The sequence below is a fragment of the Abramis brama genome (assembly GCF_963993115.1).
Source record: "Abramis brama genome assembly, chromosome: 17".
NCBI classification, from domain to species: Eukaryota; Metazoa; Chordata; class Actinopteri; order Cypriniformes; family Leuciscidae; genus Abramis; species Abramis brama.
The window spans coordinates 20,801,499-20,820,710 of record NC_139979.1 but is presented as its reverse complement, the minus strand read 5'-3'; the positions used below and the strand labels follow the sequence as shown (position 1 = coordinate 20,820,710).

At 39.2% G+C, this 19,212-nt stretch overlaps 1 protein-coding gene across 5 annotated transcripts in view; it reads left to right on the top strand.

Annotated features, from left to right (window-relative positions):
* Positions 1 to 2,147: 2,147 nt before the first annotated feature.
* Positions 2,148 to 19,212, top strand: part of LOC311067566 (histone-lysine N-methyltransferase ASH1L-like) — a 30,545-nt gene continuing 13,480 nt past the window's right edge. For all 5 annotated transcript variants that reach the window (XM_084089512.1, XM_084089510.1, XM_084089509.1 and 2 more), the window contains exons 1-3: positions 2,148 to 2,561; positions 6,552 to 7,235; positions 7,969 to 11,485. In XM_084089512.1, the coding sequence (XP_083945638.1) occupies positions 6,714 to 7,235; positions 7,969 to 11,485 (4,039 nt within the window). In that variant the 5' untranslated portion in view covers positions 2,148 to 2,561; positions 6,552 to 6,713. The remainder of the gene's footprint in view (positions 2,562 to 6,551; positions 7,236 to 7,968; positions 11,486 to 19,212) is intronic.

The following is a 19,212-nucleotide window of genomic DNA, read 5'->3' as shown; positions in this document are numbered from 1 at the left end:
GCAACGTGACTTTCTTCAGCAGGTAAACAGCTTCCATTGAAATTGTATCATCATGAGTTTCTTTTCAGAAATCCATGCACTTGGAAATATTGTATCTTGTGGGTCTGCTTTTGAGTGGAAAATATTTTTCACTTTGACACAAATTAAACTTAAAGAGGTTATCTCTAAAATTGCCCACCGAATAGCCTAGGCTACGTGAAAGAAACACTACGTGCTTTCATTTGAAACCATTGAATACAATTGCTGGTTTTGTAATTCTGAAAGTGAAACCATTGTACATTTATTTCTTGAATGTCCCTGTTCTTCTCTCTTTTGGCCTGAGATGTCTCAATTTCTGATTTTTAAAATGAAATTTAAAGTAGCCCTTAAATCTGTCAAAAGTTTTACTTCACTCTACATTTCAAACACAAAAGGGTTATTGTTTTTTTTTTTTTTTTTTTTTTTTTTTGTTATTAGGAAATTTTCATAGCAACTGGAGTGATTTAAAACCCTATTGTCTTCGTTTGCAAACAGCCCCTGAAAAAAAAATTGAAATCCCTAAAAAAAATTATTTTGTAAATTTAAATAATAATAAAAAAAATAATAATAGGCCTATATGTTTGTGATGCCCGTTTTTTTAAAATGTCTTGAGAACTTAATTGTTGGAATTCAATAAAATAAATAAATAAATGACTTCCATTGAGATGAACGGGAATGTTAACAGACGGCATTATCCAAGTATTCTAGACTTGTCTAAATACAGCTATTAAAGGGTTAATTCACTCAAAAATACAAATCTGTCATTTATTCACCTTCATGCCCCTTCAAGACTTTCGTTCATCTTCCAACACGCGCTCATGAGAGCACCACGATGCATGCATGTTGTGTTGACGCAAGAGCAGACTTTGTTTCTTGAGATTAATATTTTGTAAATAAAGTGGTAAATTATGTTGCATTGGTAAACAAGGTAATTGTTTACCAATTGTAATTGGTAAACAATGTTGCATTGGTAAACCAAGCATTGGTTTCGCTTCATTAAATTATGGTTAAACCACATGAATTACTTTAATGATGTCTTTACTACCTTTCTGGGGCTTGAAAGTGGTAGTTGCGTAGGCTGTCAATGGAGGGACAGAAAGCTCTCAGATTTCATAAAAAAAATCTGTGTTCTGAAGATGAATGGATGTCTTACGGGTTTGAAATGACATGAGGGTGAGTAATTAATGACAGAATTTTCATTTTTGGGTGAACTATCCCTTTAAGTCTCCCTTAATAATCCCTTAAGTCCTCTTAAGTCATTAACTTGTAGGCCTGGTTTCACAGACAGGGTTTAGATAAGCCAGGATTAGGCCTTAGTTCAATTAGGGCATTTAAGTAACTTTTATAAACATGCCTTAGAAAAAAAACCTTACTGGTGGTGTGCATCTTGAGACAAACATATGGCACTGACATATTTTAAGATATGTCAGTAAAGTTGCTTTCAGTTAAAACAGCCCAAACGTGCATTTTAGTCTGGGACTAGGCTTAAGCCTTGCCTGTAAAATTTGGTGAATTTTTTTCTGTTTTGAGTTTTAAACGAACCCCATTCAAATTAGGCTAATAAACAAGGATTTGATTCTCGATTGAAAATCCATTCTTGTTTTTTTTTTTAGATAATTGTTATTGTTATTATGTATTATAAATGTAATTACATAGCATATGCTTAGTGTAACATATGCATTACATAACTTGCATGTGTAAAATGTATTTTGCATTTCGGTCACTCAGTCGCTTAAGTGCGCAGTTTCTCCAATATGTAGGCTATGTTATACAACTTAATGCAAATAAGTAAAGATTCAAAATATGTGTTGGCAATAGAACGCATTTGGTATTTCAAGAGCCAGATGCCTGGGCATGAAGTTTTCAGATGGTGGTTATTTGTGTGTATTATATTAAATAAAATATCAAATATTGATAAATTCCAAAATATCGATAAATTCCAAAATATTCTTTCAAATGAACGACGCAGGCTGGCTCACAATTCAATTACATCATTGCTCATCGTTTCAAAGTCGGCCATCTCGGATTAGATTATTCAATATCATATTTTAGCACACACACACACGTTAGATTTAATGATTATCGTGTCTTTGATCCGCTCTTTGATAGTGTAGATAAGAACAGCATCCGCTGGGGTGATAAATGTGCGTGTCTGTTTACATTTCTTTTTTCTCCTGTTATTGGTTGGTAAATTTAGCTCAAGTTGCAAGGATCAGCTCAGTAACAGAACATATACAGCATGGTCATTCCTCTCCTCCGTCTCCCCTCTTCGGTGAACTTGGGTTGTGGCTATCTGGGTACACAATGTACGACCATGCTTTTGATGTAAAACAACTGCGCAAGAGACGGATAGAAACAGGGGGGCTGAGAGAAGAAGAAGGGGGGACGTGAGTACCGTGTGGTGTTGCACAATGTTCATCTTCATGGGTCCTTCGCTTCGCGCAATGGACACGCAACATCCCTCCATTTATCGTTTCAGTTCGTTGCGCACACTTGTAAATTAGCTGTTCTTTTGCCTGCGATACCTCCTCTTTGCAGCTCGGGTAAGTCATTTTTCATTTCGTGAAGCAATGTGGAAATGGTTGTTATTGTTTTCTTAAATCTCCGACTAGTTTTAGAGAACATTTTCGGAGTGCACTACTCCCCGTTGCTTAATAAAAATGTAATTTGAAACGGGACCTTCATCTGTTAGGCCCTCGCGCATGAATACGCAAAGACACTTTTTATCGTAAACATACATACGCGCGTGCAGTGCCTATATCGCGTATGCAATTTGAGGTATTCAAATAATAATGCTGTAATATCGATAAACAGATCGAGCCTCGAGATAGCTTATAATAGATTAGAAAGCTAAGTCGCTCTCTTCCTTTTGCCACTTTCCCGAGAACTTTATATCGATTATGTCCTCGCGCTGCAGGATCGTATTGACATTTCTCTGTTTTCATTTGACTGAAAAACCCGTTTCTTCAGATTATATCTACAGCGAGGGGAACAGTAACTTATTCGACCCCCTACTTATTATGTCCCATCAATCAAGTCGTGTTCACACTGCATTGACATGCTGTGCTCGTCTTCTCAAGCTGCGAACCAACTAAAACATAAACACCTAATTAATTGACCATATCTCTGGTTCTTTTTCTTTAAATGTTCTAGTTTTCTGCTATTTTTGGACAACCAGGCTATATCTAGGTCACAGAGGAGCCTGAAGAATTGAAAAAGCTTTAGTCCATTGTATTTTAAAATTTGGCAGATGGATTTGCGGGCAAATCACGGTCAGTTCTCTGAGTTTGCCCAGGGACCCCTTAAATCTTGTCAGGGAGAAAAGCTTTGCCAAATGAAGGGCAGTGCTCAGTGATGTCATCTTGTTTGCAACTCTATTGCACTTCAGTTTGCTACTTTCACATTGCACTTATTAACAATATTTGACTAAATCTGCTTGACAAGCGAAACAGAGGAAGAGCTTCTCAGGTCTGCTTACCTGACAAAGGCTGGTGTTAACCTGCGTATTGTTGTCTTAAAGTACATTAGAAGACAGAAGACCCCAATGGGTTGAACAGTATAAGATAACAGTTTGTAATGAGATAACATACACAAACTGAAACATAGTGAAACCTAATAATAACTTCCTCATTGCACTTGACACTGAAGGGTTGGATTGAAAGTACATCAGGTAAAAATGAATAAAAGGGAGACTATAATGAAATGGAAATGAGAGGAGCAGAACGAAAGGAAAAATGCAAAGTTAATTGGAGATGACAAAAACGGTTATTTCTGGGAGATTTTCACTTGTTTGCAAAGATTTGTATCAGCAACACCAAAATAGAGTTTTAAGCAAGAGCATATGTTTTTGATTTACAGGGAAACAGTGACTTATTTAACTGCTCAGTGTGGCCTGCTTTGAAAAAATGCCTTAATGCCTTAAAGATAAATTGTAAAAGAGAGAGCAAATTATATATTGAAAGAAACAGTTATGAACAAAACCAGAAACAATAGAGATGAAATAAAAGAAGAGAAAAAAGGCAGAGAATAGAGGGGAAAGGAAACCTGTGGATAGATAACGTTGATGGAGTACAAGAAAATGAATAATTATGGTAAATGTTGAAAAGTAGGCTTATGTCCCAGGGAGAGAAAGACCCTCAAACGTCCTTCTCACTTTGCTTCTGAACTGTGCTACTAATAGCCACTGAGCTCCCTCTTCTACTCTCTAACACACACATCATTGTACTTTGCTCTCTCTCCTCTCCTCGGGCCATTTTTCTTTTCAAGCGTTCCATTGGGATTGTTTTCTTAGCACCAAATCCTAAAGGAGGAGCTGAGAAGATTGCACTCAGGAAGTGAAATGCTGTTGGATTTTGTCTTAATGAGTATTGGCCAAGACTGAAACAACCTGCAAAGGGTGTTACTTTTAATAGCTAGAAATGGTCACAAAAGCACTTCACAATATGATTCAAGAAAGACAGAGATTGAGAGATCAGTGTGGGACACGTTACCTTACAGTTAGACAAGATTGTATGAGTGGTTTCAAGTTTTGATATTGGAAATGCTTTGACAGAGTCCAGTCAACAACCCACAGATGTCTCAGACTACCGATCCTGGGCTTTATTAGCCTGTTCTTCCCTGGAGCCTGGAGGTCAAGCCGCTGGATTTTACGGGTCCCCTGTGCAAGTTAACGCACTGAGGTCATTATGCGGAATCTTCCATAGAATGACCTCACTCTGTGTGGGAAAGCACCTGCCTTTCAGACAACTCAGAACAGAGTTTCGGACAGCTTTTCGAAATTGCTGGGGATTTTTATGTGGGTATGTCCTGAAGGAACTTGTATATAGAATATTGAGATGTATCATGCTGGTCATGTACATTATTGTGTAGGTTAAATGATCAGTATTGTAGATTCAGAGTTAATTTGAAAGTAGACTCTACCTGGCTAACCTACTCACATTTAATGAAAAAGCTTCCTTTAGAGTTTAAATTTTTCATCTGACATGTTAATTCTTTATATTAAAGAACTAAACTGTGTTAGATAAAGCTATCTGGATTTTAAAAAAATGAATTCTCCATCTCATGCATCATTACTCACTGAGCTGCCCTTCTATTACACCAAATTTGGAAGTATTCTGAGCTGCTCTGACAGGGCAACAAATGGAGAAACCATAATACAACTGAAAATATGCAGGTCTTAGGGGAGCAGAGAAATCACTGCATTGAAAACAAACTCTGTTGAAAATAGTAACTAGACATTTCTCCCTTCTTGTTCTTCTTCTTCTTCTTCTTCTTCTTCTTCTTCAATAAACAAAAAAACAAAAACAGGTTTCCACTTCAGGCTCCAGTTGAAAAGTACCGTTCTGACATGTAGTGAGATTGCGCTTTGCCTGAGTTTGAATCCCAGCTCGTGGTCCTTTCCCGATTCCGCCCCCTCTCTCTCCCACTTCATTTCCGGTCCTCTCTCCATCTATAATTTCATCTAAACAAATGCAAAAAATAAAGAAAAGTACTGTCGAAGTTGTAGCAATGGGTTACATTCACCATACAAGGCCCCATTGTCCACAATAATATTGAACGTTAAATGGCTGGATTCAGAAAGTGTTAGGGGTTGAATGTTCTTCAGTGTTTCCACGAATTTACATGACAAAAATAAAAATAAAAACATTATTTTTTTTACACATTTTTTTTTCTACCCGGTAAAATATTTTAGAGCTTGGCATAACCACAAATATTTATAATCATCAATAAAATATTATAAAATATACTTTTATTGTGTCATCTTGAGGCCCCCTTGAAAGTTTGCCGAGGCCCACTAGTGGGCCCTGACCCCACCATAATATACCATAAATCTGTCAACATTGAAAGATTTTCTGTCTGGAAGTGTTAACAGTTCAATAGATGAAATGTCCTTTAATTTAAGTTTGTACTAAATCATAGTTGAATGCTAAAATTGCAAATATTTATTATAAATATTTTACAACAAAGAGCAGAATGTTGCAACCATACATAGCTGAATACATCTACACATGCTTAACAGATTCATCTAAATTAATTCCTCTATATGTAAGCTTTTGTTGTTGATGTTTGTTTGTTTTAGATCAGTAATCAGACCAATTAAATGTATGTTCTAGAGATACAGTATAGCATGTCACACTGCTGGATATCTACTTTCTAAAAGTATTTTATGTCCTATAAAAACAGATTCCATTAGCATCTGAATCGGCATGTTCAGAGCCAGCTGCACATACTTTAATAATCCATGCCTCTAAATTGAGCACTCAAGTATTTGAACTAGTCAGTCACAGTAATAGCTCAGGTAACTCGCTGGTTGAATGTAAAGTTGCAGTCTTTTTGAGCTGGATATGTGTTTTGATCTGAGTAAATGTTGAAAAGCATTGTACCACATGTGTATCTAATCTTCTTTGTGATCTATTATCTAAAATAACTTTGTGCTGAGGTTTTCTGATGAAACATTTTGAATGTGTCATATTATGTGAGACACTGAGTAGTCTGTGACCAATGTCTGTCTCTTTCTTGTTTTCACTTTATAGCCTCTTCCATGGTACCTGTACCTCATTACTCTCTCAAGTCAAGTGAGATGATAGAAGAGTATTAAATTAGACTGAAAAACATAACGTTATCTTTTCTCATAAGCTGAACATTAATTATCAACAAAACTTTGACATTAGTCAACATACTTTTCCTATAAACATATGTTTATGAGAGTTCAAATGGATAAGAAAAAGCAAAAGACAACACCTGCACCAAGCCTGGAGAAAGAAGAGAGGACAGAAGACAGGAAGAGGATGAGAAAAACCAAAGGGGCAGAACTAGAAGCTTCCTCAAAAAATACTAACAGTGAACTTGAGCACCAGCAGCAGACTAGGTCGGGGGAGTTAAGACATACAAAGTCCGACCAGTCAGACGGAAATGTAAGAATGAAAATAGGGGTTGGAGCAAAACGGACGAAGAAGCCTCCAAAGAGCCTCGAGAACTTCATATGTAGGCCCACAATTAGGATCTCTCAGAGGCTTGCACATGGAGATGGTCATAGTTCATGTGGAGGTGAAGTCTCCAGTTCTGAGATCAGAGTGGGCAAGCAGTCACATCGAGAGATTAAGAAAAAAGATAGCAACAATTCCATTTCTCCAAAAGGTTCCACAAGGATGAGTCTCCCACTTCCCACTTCATCCAAAAAAGGGGACTCTACACCAGACATTACGGCCTATAAAAAGGTAAGTCTTACTTTTATTTTCTTTATTTCTTTCATGCTTTAGTTCTAAAGTTCTTTAAAAAATATAGAGACAAATTCTTGTTACTATTTTTGGCTGCATCTTGCCATTTTCAGCCACCAGCAGTTTGACATCTTTTATCTATTTTTATATCCCCTCCAATTATAACATGCTTCTCTGTCTTTTTTTTCTTCTTTTTTTTTGCTCACTCAGATCTAATTTTCTCGCTCATTCTTGCTTCTTTTTGTCCCCTTCTCCCACATACTGAAAAATATCCATTTGGAAGTCTTCCATCTGTGATCTGTTATTCGTTTTTGTTGTTTCTTATGACCAGAAAACAGTTACTGGAAAGCCTGCAGCTAAATACATTCCTCCCATTTGTTTTATTTTTGCTCAAGTGTTATGTACCATCTCCCTCTCTCTCATTCACCCAAATTCTTTTAAAATCCTCCGATCATAGTGCCATGGAATGGTTACATCAAAGTAGTAATAAATAAAAATAATTAAAAACCTTATTTACTATTAGTGATGGGTTATTATGAAATGGCATTGAAATTAAGTCAGAGACTGTCAAAGTCATTATGTAATGAAGCCTGTTAGATATGTTTAAATGTATAGCTACTCCAGGCTGCCTTTGATTTAATTGTAATGGATATCATAGAGTGACCTGAAATACTGAATATCTTCAAATATTTCCTGATGAATTCTAGTCAGCACATATCCTCTCTTCCAACAGACACCATCAAAAAACACAAGGAAGACTGACTCAAAGTCATTATTCCCATCAGATGGACCTTCTTATGCAGTTCAGCCACAGACAGATAGCAAAGTGCCACTTTCAGATAGGACAACCTTCTCTACCTTGTTAAAGCAGACGTATTCACCTCCAGCTGCCCCTTCTCCACCTCCCTCATTACAACAGAACTCCAGTCCACAAGACAGCACACAAGTTTTAAATGCTCAAAAAGAAAAGGGCAAAGATCTTCCAAGTGGAGAAGTAATGACCTCCTCCCTTAGTTCAGAAGGTTCAAAGGTTATGACTCTGAACACTCAGACATCTCACCAGTCTTCTTCCAGTCTTGAAAATGACAGCACATCATTTCCAATATCGTTTCCAATATCATGTAGTGAGAATTCACTTAAGCAAACTCCAAAAAAGACTTCTAGAATCAGGGAAAGTAATGTTGACAAGCTTTCGAATGCAAATGAGAAAGAGGATGGAGATACTACATATTCCAAGAACATGTGTAACACCATAACTAACAGTAGGAGTAAGGAAAATGGTTTATTGCATCAGGCAAGTCCCTCTATCAAGACACCTCTGCTTCTTCCTGCTTCAGATAAATCTGCTGCATCAGTAACTCCTGAGAACAGCACTTGTGCGAAAGAATTACTGGAGAGCAGAGAAAGAAACAAGAAGTATAATGAAAGTGAAATCATAGATGACACCAGAAAAATGACCATGGAACCTGCCCAAACTGTTGCTGTCCAGTCAAATGATGGCACAAGGATGGGGCATATCATTGACAAGAATAAGAAAAGAGATAGGCATAGTTCAAACCAAGAAGAAGATGTGCAGTGTTCCTCTCAAACTTCCAGCTGTACAGATTCTCAGTTTAACAGTTCTGTTCTAAGTGACGAGTCACCTTTACATCCCAAACAAAACACCACCTCACAGAAAAATCTAAAAGCTGTTCAGATGACAAAGGTGGCAAATAAAGGGGAGAAGATGGATCTTGTGAAAACTGTTAACGTTAGTTCCACTGCCTCTAAAATGATACCTCAAAAAGCAAAACCTATAAAAGTTCCTTCCATGAAGTCCTCAAAGGCATTGTCATCACAGCAGGGTAAACCAAGACCAGTTGGCCGACCTCCTAAATCTAAACAACTGCAACATCCATCACCCAGATTAGAATCCTCATCCCTTGAGCCCCCTCCTAAGAAAAGGGGCCGTCCAAAAATCATCAGGTTGGATGAGTCTCCTCAGGGAATTAAGTCTCAGAAGTCTTCTACTAAGCTCCCCATACTTGAACACTCAAATGTCCCTGATCCAGGGGATGGACCGAAACTCCCAAAGCCAACACCCAAAACACAAGTTCATCCCAAATGTTCCTCCTCTGTCCAGACAAAGAAATCTAAATCACAGGACTCATCATCTGGGAAGAAGGGTGCTGATGGAAAACTTAAACCCTCCTTGTCCAAAGCTAGAGATGCTCAAATCCGCCGCAAACGAAATAGGTTAATAATGAAGACAATTATCAAAAATATCAATAAGATGAGAGTGAAGAAGAAGGATAAAGCACTCACACAGTTTCTTTCAGGGCAAAGTCAAAGTTACACAACTGATTTTGCTCAGAAGAAGAATGAAGGTGATGCTCATTGTTCAGTTTCAGATGGTACACATGCTTTATCCTCACTTCTTACATCTTTTGGGGCAAAACTTGGTCCTCAAATTAATGTCAGCAAACGTGGGACTATCTACATAGGAAAAAGGAGAGGTCGTAAACCTAAAACTCAAAGGGAAACTTCTGGCCAAGACTCTGGCCAAGTTCTGAGTCAAAAGTCTCAGCAAGTCTTGACAGAATCTTCAAATCAGTTGAACCCTTTATCCACCTCTGATGAACATAGCCATTCATTTAATGGCCAATCTGCTTTGTGCAGCTCCCCCTATTCGTTTAAACATCTAGAGTCCCCTTCGCCCGATATTAGTTCTTTCCGGAGAAAACCTCATCCTGGCAACCATGAATATGATCAACATTCTGCTCCAAAGGCAACCAGTTCCCAGAAGGTTAAAGCAGTGCCCGAAGAGAAATCTAAACCTCCCTCCTCTTCGCAGTCAGCACTACACCCTTCGGCCACATCCCAGTTAGGCTCTGTAAGGATTCAAGACCACAGAACAACACACCTTGCACAATCAGTATTGATGGAGCAGGAAAGACTTAAATACAAGTGCCATAGAAAAGGTCATAATTGTTTTAGCCATGATAAGACTAGGAGACATAAACACAAATGTAAGAGAAAGTATCTTCAACTCAGGGCCAAAAGGCAAGACCCAGCATTTCTGGCAGAGGTTGAGGAGTTAGTGGTCAGACTTAGTGAGATTCATATTGTGCATCATATATCATCACGAGGGTGTGGGGATGAAGCGAAGTCTGGAAGGAAGAGTGGGAAAGGCAAAGCTCACGTTCTTCAGTGTCTGCCGCAAAACCTTCACCATCCGACTATGTTTCAAATCAACTTCAGTGGTTACTACTCACCTCAGTCAGACTTTTCCCGTGACTCTCTGCATTATGTTGGAATGACAGATTTGAAAAGGAACAACGGATGCCCCTCACAACCAAGTGAACATATTGTTACACATTGTCCGGTAGTGCACAAACTTGGCTTCCCTCTGTCAGGAGGTGGTTGTTACCATTCGCCCTACAAAATGCCACTCTCTACAACTTCATTTGGTTTTGGACTTTATAGTGGATACCCTCCATCTGCAACTATATACCCTTCGTCACCTTTTTTACCCTCTTTTGTGCACCCCTACTCCAAAAATCCAATTTTAAGCCCATCAAAGTTCCATAAAAGGAAGCACAAGTTTCTGAAACGTGACTCTGTACTTTGTAGCGGGAAGCCACAGGCGACGTACCCTAATGTAACATCTCATTCCTCTAGTGACTGGTTCAGTAGAAATAGCTGGCAAAGAAAAGACAACAGAGAGCAAGGTAGAGATAGAAGGTTTGTGGATGATAGGCTTAGAGAAAGAGAAGGAACAGAGGGTTTACTAGGACAAAGTAAGCTTAGAAAAGACCATTTCAGAAGGGGTCTGTCCTCAAATTCTCCCTGCTCTTCCTCAACACCCTTAAAACAAACAGACAAACACAAAACTTCACCACTTTCATATATAGGACCTGCACACCTGAGACCGATATCAAAAGTTAGGTGGGCAGAGCATCAGCAGCAATGGAGGTGGAGAGAGAGCTTTCAGGTAGAGCAGAGGAACAGGGGCTTAAACCAAGAAGCTGGATCAGGGTATCCTGAGGACGATGATGAAGGGGATGAAGACATACCATCATCTCCCCTAGTAGACAGAACAATCTGCCATCATGCTTTCCTGAGGAACCCCAACCTTGCTAGCAGTGGGTACAGTCGAATGACAGGCCAAAGGAATACTGATGGAGATCAGTGTGCTTCAAGAAACTTAATGAGACCTGGAAGCTCAATGATGAAGGAGTCTTGCTCAGCTGGAGGCAAAAGAACATCAGGTAAGGTGGCATGAGATTATTTTATTTGTTTGTTTGCATGTAACAACTGTCACTGCTTGAGTGACATTTTATGGAAGACTATTCCATAATATATATAATCTAGCATTTTTTGCCATTGAAAAGTTCTGTTCAGTATTCCTTTGTTCCTGTGAACTAAGTGAGAAAATGCTTGGGAATGCTTGTAGAAATAATTACAATCTTTGAACAGTGAAATAAGACTAATTTATTATAGGTTTAAAAGTCTATGGTCTTATTTATCTCCCACCGTTTTACTGGTGAGGTACCAAAATGGAGCTTAATTTGTTCTGCGTGCAATTGGCTACACAGATTTTCCTTGGCAGAGAATCTGTTTATAAATCCACTGAGAGATATATGTTCTTTTTTGTGTGTAAATATTGTTATGCATTAGCTGTACACATTATGTGGTATTCTGGCATTGATGTTGCTATCATTATTTAGTTGTTTTGCGTTATTTTCTCTTGGATAGTTTTAGATGGAGATTGGTGAGGGAACCGCAAAATCCATATACATTTTTTAATGCCTTTATAAATCTCATACTTTCATGTGACTGTGGCTAACTGTCCATAGTAGCACCAGTTGAAAACTTGATTTATTGCCAAGTTGAATAGAATTTTATTTTTGTTCATACCACGGATATTTGAATTATGACTCTCAAACCTGAAATCAAGAACTCTGAATCAGTCTTTTTATCTTCAAGTACACACCTTTAGAGGCAAAAGCAATGCATATTTTTCTAATTAGCATTGCTGAAAACATATGGTAAGAAATAAATGCCAGCATGCGAAGAACTTCTCACAGCAGGAAGATTGGGACATTTGGTGTAGCATAGTGTGTTCTGTCTGCTTGTGTTTGTGCATGCAGCTTTTACTGTTTATTAAGAATACCTGCCCATCAGGGGCACTTTCTTAGAGAAGGAGGCTGCCACTGCTGCAAAAAAATAAATAGAATGAGAAAATAATTGCAGGTACAAACTACATAAACAATATTATGTAACGAGATCAGATTGCGATCATTTTTCTAAAGCAACAATTTCCAACAGCCTTCAGAGTGTCAGGGTTATGAGTCTATATCTGTTTATTTCATTGTGTTTTGGTTTCCTTTTTCCCATTTTGCCTGTGTTCTTTGGTCATTAGTTTCTGATTAATCCTGCACCTGTTTCTGTTCTGGTTAATTAACTCTCCCTGTGTATTTAAGCACTTAGGCACGGTTTCACAGACAGGGCTTAGATTAAGCCAGGATTAGGCCTTAGTTCAATTATGACATTTAAGTAACTTTTATAAACATGCCTTAGAAAAAACATTACTGATGTGCATCTTGAGAAAACCCAAGTGCAAGTTTCTTTCAGTTAAAACAGCTCAAACATGCATTTTAGTCTGGGACTATGCTTAAGCCTTGTCTGTGAAACCGGGGGTTAGTTTCCTTAGTTCCAGTATTGTTGATGGTTTAATGTAGTTCTGTTTCTCCCTGGATTTATTATTGCACATATTTCTCTGAATCTTCTGCATCGTGCACATCATTACAGCCACACGTGTGGCAGAATACCGGACCCAGATAAGATTTTTGTTTGCTGACGTTTTTTTTTGGGCTGCCCTTCGACTAAAGATTTTTCTAGTCGACTAGTAGTTGTTCATTTAAGCCATTAGTCGACTAATCGCGCGTTTATATTAATAAACCATTAATCATAATAATGCGCCTTTAATTGCTTATATAAAATACATAGCCTAATCAGCACTCAAATGCACACATAAAGCTTGCCACAGCGCACCGGCAAATGTAATCATTTTTAATGTGTCGTGAAAAAAACAGGAGGAGACTGTCTAAACATTTTAATAATTTATTGGTAATGTTTTCTGTGTTTTCAGATGCAGAGATTAAGTCAACGATTCTGACTCGTCATCCCCGCAGTAATGGCCTATGTGCACGCTTCATACGGATTACATAATCTGAGAATATTTATTTTCCATTTGAATCTGTTCATTCAAATGTAAACATTTCAAGCTTTCTATAGATATATATCGCATGTCGGTGAGGCAAGTATACGCTGAGTTTCGGTTCATTTATGTGATGCGCTCAAGTTTACTGAGACCAAATCGACCTTTATTTTACAAAAGCACAAAGTTTTGTTGTTATTGTGAGTTTAAAAAAATAAAAGTTGACCCTTTACAGTTTGCATTACTCTTATCTGTATGACCAAAAATGACGGAGTATTTTAAGTTAAATGCAAGTGATCGTGCCGGTGCCTGTATGTCATGCATTAAGCACGCTCTCCACACAAACACTTGGATATGTGACTAATTATAGCGCACATTTATCTAGGTTAGCATTAGAGCGAGCGGACTTGTAAAGTTGCTACTACTTACATGTTTCAAGAGATAAGCGATATTTGAGGTTGAATGATTGATAGGGGAATGTTTGGATTTTCTGCCATTAACGATCTGTCCGTTACAGCCTGCGTGATTTTGTGATTTTGAGTTATTTTTTTTTTCTGCGACTAACCGACTAATAAAATCTTAGTCGACCAAGTCTGTTCTAGTCGACTAACGGTTAGTCAACTATTGGGGGGCAGCCCTAGTTTTTTCCTCCTTTTTTTTGTTATGGACTTGCCTGTCGTCCAACTGCTTAACCTAGAGCAGAAGGAGCAAAAACCTGAGGACCACACCAAGGACTTTTTTAGATGTGGCGTGCCTTCCACACTGTCCTGATTGCTCACTTTCTGTGTTTCATTATACCAGCCTCAGCAAGTGATCCAAGGCACGCCTGCCTGGTGTTGGTCCTCGGGTGATTTCCCAGCGTTTGTGGAGTGGGTGCTGGTGAACAACTGATCAGTGTTCTCGTGGAGTTAGAGGGCATGGAGAGGAGCCACGCCCATACTCCCATTGCTGAGGGTGAGCTTCAGCTGGCCTCTACATTATATAATTAGGAATTGGAAAGGGATATTTCCCTTTGTCTCCTGTCTCCGTTGGTCCTGTCCAGCTCTATGTCTCCAAAAATCCCGCCCATCCTCCTCTCCCATCTCCTCTGCCTAAAATAGCCTGTTCCTCTGCCCCACCTCCGCTGTTTCCCTTCAATCCCTCAGTTCCTCCTCTGAATCCACTCTACTGTGTGGATCTGCCTCCGATCTTCTGGTCTCCAGCTCCGGATTTAGAAGAGGATCTCCTGGCTCTGCCTCCAGTCGCCATGCCCGTCACTCCACCTCAGCTTGTCTTTCGGGCCTTTAGCTGCGCTTCGTCCCTCCACCCCTTCGGCTCCGTCAGGTTCTGCCATCCCTCTGGCTACGCCTTGGTCCTCAGTATGGCTGTCGCGGTGAAGGAATTTCCCTTGTGGTAATTTTGAGTGGCTCAATAGTGCAACATACTATATTATCGCCATTTATTTATTTATTTATTTATATATAAATAAGTGTTACGATGTGGTCAGCAGGCACAAAAACAAGGACATATTCAGTAACCAATGTAACCAAAACTAAACCGTGTTTATTAAACAAAACAAACGCAAACAGAAGATAATGTCAAAACAAGGGTCCACATAACAGAACATAAACCTGACAATAAGCTTGTTAGGCTATTGTTATATGTATAGCAGTTAGAGTGCGGATCGGGACAATTTTTTTTGTCCGAGCCCGGCCCGCGTCCGACAGAGCAGTAACCGAACCCGACCCGAGCCCGACAGGCATAAAGATATTTATGTCCGAGCCCGACCCGAGTCCGACAGTTAAAATCCCATTTTTTTTCTCATACTAATGACACATGTATGTTTGTTTGTGTGGAAAACCCGCTTGTATTAAGCAAATGTAGGAACGCACGGAGCAACAAGCGCACTTAACGCAGGCGCGCATGCACGTGTTTCGTTGTCACGGCTACATAAACAAATTTCCGCACACAGGAAGACAGATGTTATGGTAATATTTTACATGTATTTTAATCACAAAAATGAACGTTTGCATCAAGTGAAAGCATCAGGCACATTGGCTACCAACATAATAAGCTGTTTTAAATTTAAAATGTTCAATGCCTTATCGTGCTGATGTGACCGAGCCCGACCCGAACACGAACATAATTTGTAAATATCTGTCCGAACCTGGCCCGGCCCGTCGGCCTCGGGTCGGGTATCCATCCTCTAATAGCAGTTAGTTCCGATCCTCGTATCTCACTGGACAAGAGGCTTTTTGCTGATATTTCACCAGTATCATCGTCTCTGCGCATAGACATGCTGTCAGTCAGTGCAGTTACATTGTTACGCCACTAGGTGGCGGCAAGGGACACTCTTTGAGTGAGTTATTAATCTGTCATTCAACGAACACGTTCAAAAACGTTAATTTATTCAAAGATAGATGTAATGAAACAAGGTTTTAATTATTTTAACTTTGAGCTCCACTTTACAAGGCTCAGCTGACCAGCAATGCGTCACATGGGTAACGCTGAAGCTGATGCTTCACTTAATAGAGACCAATGGCATTGATTCAGTGCATTGACCAGCTGATGCCGCAGGCTCCACTTCAGTCCTCTGGCTTCACCTCGGACCCTAGTCGCTGTGGATCTGCCCTTGATCTCCAGATCCATCAGTGCCCCCCGGTCTCATTGGCTCTTCGGCTTTGCTTGGGTCTCCACCTCCATCTACTCCTTCTCTGTCTGTCATCCCCCTGCTTAAACCTGCTAATTGTCCTCCATGGCTCCTCCCTCCTTTGCCATAGGGCCTTCGCCCTGGCTGTGGTCTGGGTCCGCGCCTGACTCCTTTTGCTCTCCAGCCTAGCTCCTCCCACGGAACCCCTCCGTGAGACTCAAGACCGGTGTGGTGCGCAGGTGACTGCCCTGCTTGCCACACTGTCATTAACACTTCATCACTATGATTTGTTAAAGGTAGGGTAGGCAATTTTCAGAGAGGCTAGCAATAGTGAGCTAGCTTTGAAAGCATAAGATCCCATTCTCCCTTCAGAGCATCCCCAAAACCATGCTTCCTCCAAAACACATGAACAGGTACAGCAGGGAGCAAAGAAAAGCGTCACGAGAGACCGCATTAAACTACCTCATGTCTCAAAGCACATATCATTACAATAATAATGAACAAACAACTTAAAGAGCACTGACCTGTATCACCTGACTGCTGCAGATTCATTTTGGCGTTGATAGTGCTGCCATTGAAACCCATAAATTCGAGTCACAAACCTCAGAGTATAACGTCATGGGTTTTCATCTCTTCATAATTACAGTAGTTATGCTGTGAATGCAGCATAAGCTTGTTGTTTTTGGTTTAGGAGGAACTGTAAAAGGTGGCTGCTGTCTTGGTTGTGTGCTCGGTGACTGACAACTGTCTAAATCTGCATAGCATAAAACGCGCTGATGATGTGTGATGTCTGTGCGAGCAGGGTGCGCGAAGGTATGGAAATTCAAATGTTGAGAGGCAGGTAGGACATTGTATCGTTGCCCTCAGAATGATTCAACGAACATTTTAAGGTCCTATGCCTTACAATATAGACAATATATACATATACATATAAATATATTTAGACCACTTGACTTAGTGAGTGCTATCAGGATGTGAAGAGACTTTCAACCAGCATAACAAAGAAATGTTTCTGGAACAAATCACCTAACCTGCCTTTAATCACCTAACCTGCCCTTTCTATGTGGTAGTGCCCCGCCTATCATGTTCGCATCCAGTCTGTGAATCAAACTAATGTGTCAAACTCACTAATGACAAAGTTAACATCTCATTTACTTGGACATCTCCACTTTCAGTCACGGCTGAATCAAAATTAACTTGAAATGATAATCTGTGAGTAACAAGTATTATGTTACTGATTGCTCGTTGATAATCCTTAAGTTTATATGCCTATTACGCAGAAGTCATCAATGGAAAATGAATCTGGAACATGAACTAAAAACCCAAACCCAGATGGGGGGATTTTCCTTCTCATTTCAAAAGTCCTCTACATGCCACTCCTGCAATGATACCTTTTTCTAAACAAATAAAAAATGTTTCCTGATTTCCTCAATGAAATACCAGTTCTTACAAGGAAATAAAAGAGTAGTGTTAACATTTCCGCAATAATAATCTTAGCTTTAGGGTTTGGGTTCTCTGTAATGAAATCCCTCATTAGAACCGCTTTACTGTTGTTGCACACAAAATCAAAACAGTCATTTTGTGGATATAAATGCTTAAACTAAAGTACTACAGGGATTTTCTTAGTCTAAGCAGCATTGGTTCTTTTTTTGTCATGCTGATTCAAATAGGGAATCAAAATTGCTTTTACATTTCAGTGAGGTATGAAAGTGCTTATTTTTATGTAAACACACGCTTTAATCTTAATACTTGACATTTGAGTATTTCTGTAAAAGGGAACCACCCAGATTTCTGCTATACATTTAACCATTTTGAATTATATGCTTATTCTGTCATGTTCCTGCCAAAGAATTTCCATTTAAGACTCTGCCATAGACCTTCTGTCAGCCTGTGGCCAAAACAGTCTGTTTGATTTGGAAAGGGTGAAAGAGAAAGAGCAGGCATTCAGCAGCGGTAAGGAAATTTGGTGATGCTAGTGGAAAGGATGAAATCTGAGTATGGAAATCTACAAGTGAAATGTGAAAAGTGATTGACAGAAAGAATTGGGGAAAGGAAGGAATGTTTTTGTAAGCGAAAGCGAATATATGGCAATAACACGTTTTGTAATCAGAGCCAGATGTGCCCTAAAAATGGCACTCTTGTGTATTTACTCTGCCTAAAAATGTTATTAATACTGAGTATATCTGATATATCAGATGTTAATGTGCCCTCAGACATTCATTCAGAGGTGGATTTTTTTATTTTTTTTTATTTTTTTTGTTATCTAGGTTTGGCTGTCATCCAGAGACTAGAAATAGCTCCTTTGTAGATGGTTGAGAAAACAAGTACATAGGCCATTTTCTCCCCCCCAATCCCCCCCCCCCCCCCCCTTTCTCTCTCTCACTTTATTCCTTCTTTTCCATCTCTCAGAGAGGTTTTAGAGAGATAACAGGAATGTGATGTTATGCAGCTTTTATCCTCACTGCGTGTCTTTATATGCTGTCAAATGTGTTATTTTATCACTCTAGTAAAGTCTGTTCAAGCACACACCCTGTCTTCATCTCACAATCGCTGTGCTGGGGACACAGGGTATGGCTCGCTGTGGAATGCACTCCAGTGCAGCTTTGTGAAATTGATTTAGTTGTACAGTAAACAGCAAACTAGTTGTACTGGTAGAGGAGAGTAGAGGAATTTGCATTAAAGGAGTAAATACGGGCAGTATAATTCCCATGGTCAGGATTACAGTAGTTCTCAAAAACATTTGCAATAGTGCTTATCTAAACCATGCCGTCTCACCGGTTCTCAGTGTTTCAGTATTGGTTTAAATAGACTGATAATTAATGATGACTCTGTCATCTTCAGCAACAGGAAAGAAACTTTACTTCCTTTCATTCCCTCACTGTAATTGTCATTTGTACCAACAGTAATTGTAATCATTGTGGCATAATTGTAATTACAGTTCCTGTGTAGGCTGTGCTAAGACAATGTCCAAGGTTGTTCAAACTTTCTTGCATGGTATTGCAATGGAAATATAATTTTACCTCCCAAATAGTGGTTGTGCCCTATACGCTTCATAACCCTTGACATTTACAAAATAAAAAATAAAGATGAACATCGTATTCAGATTGTTATTTTGTTTTATTTCTAATGTCTGGTTACAGTTTTAT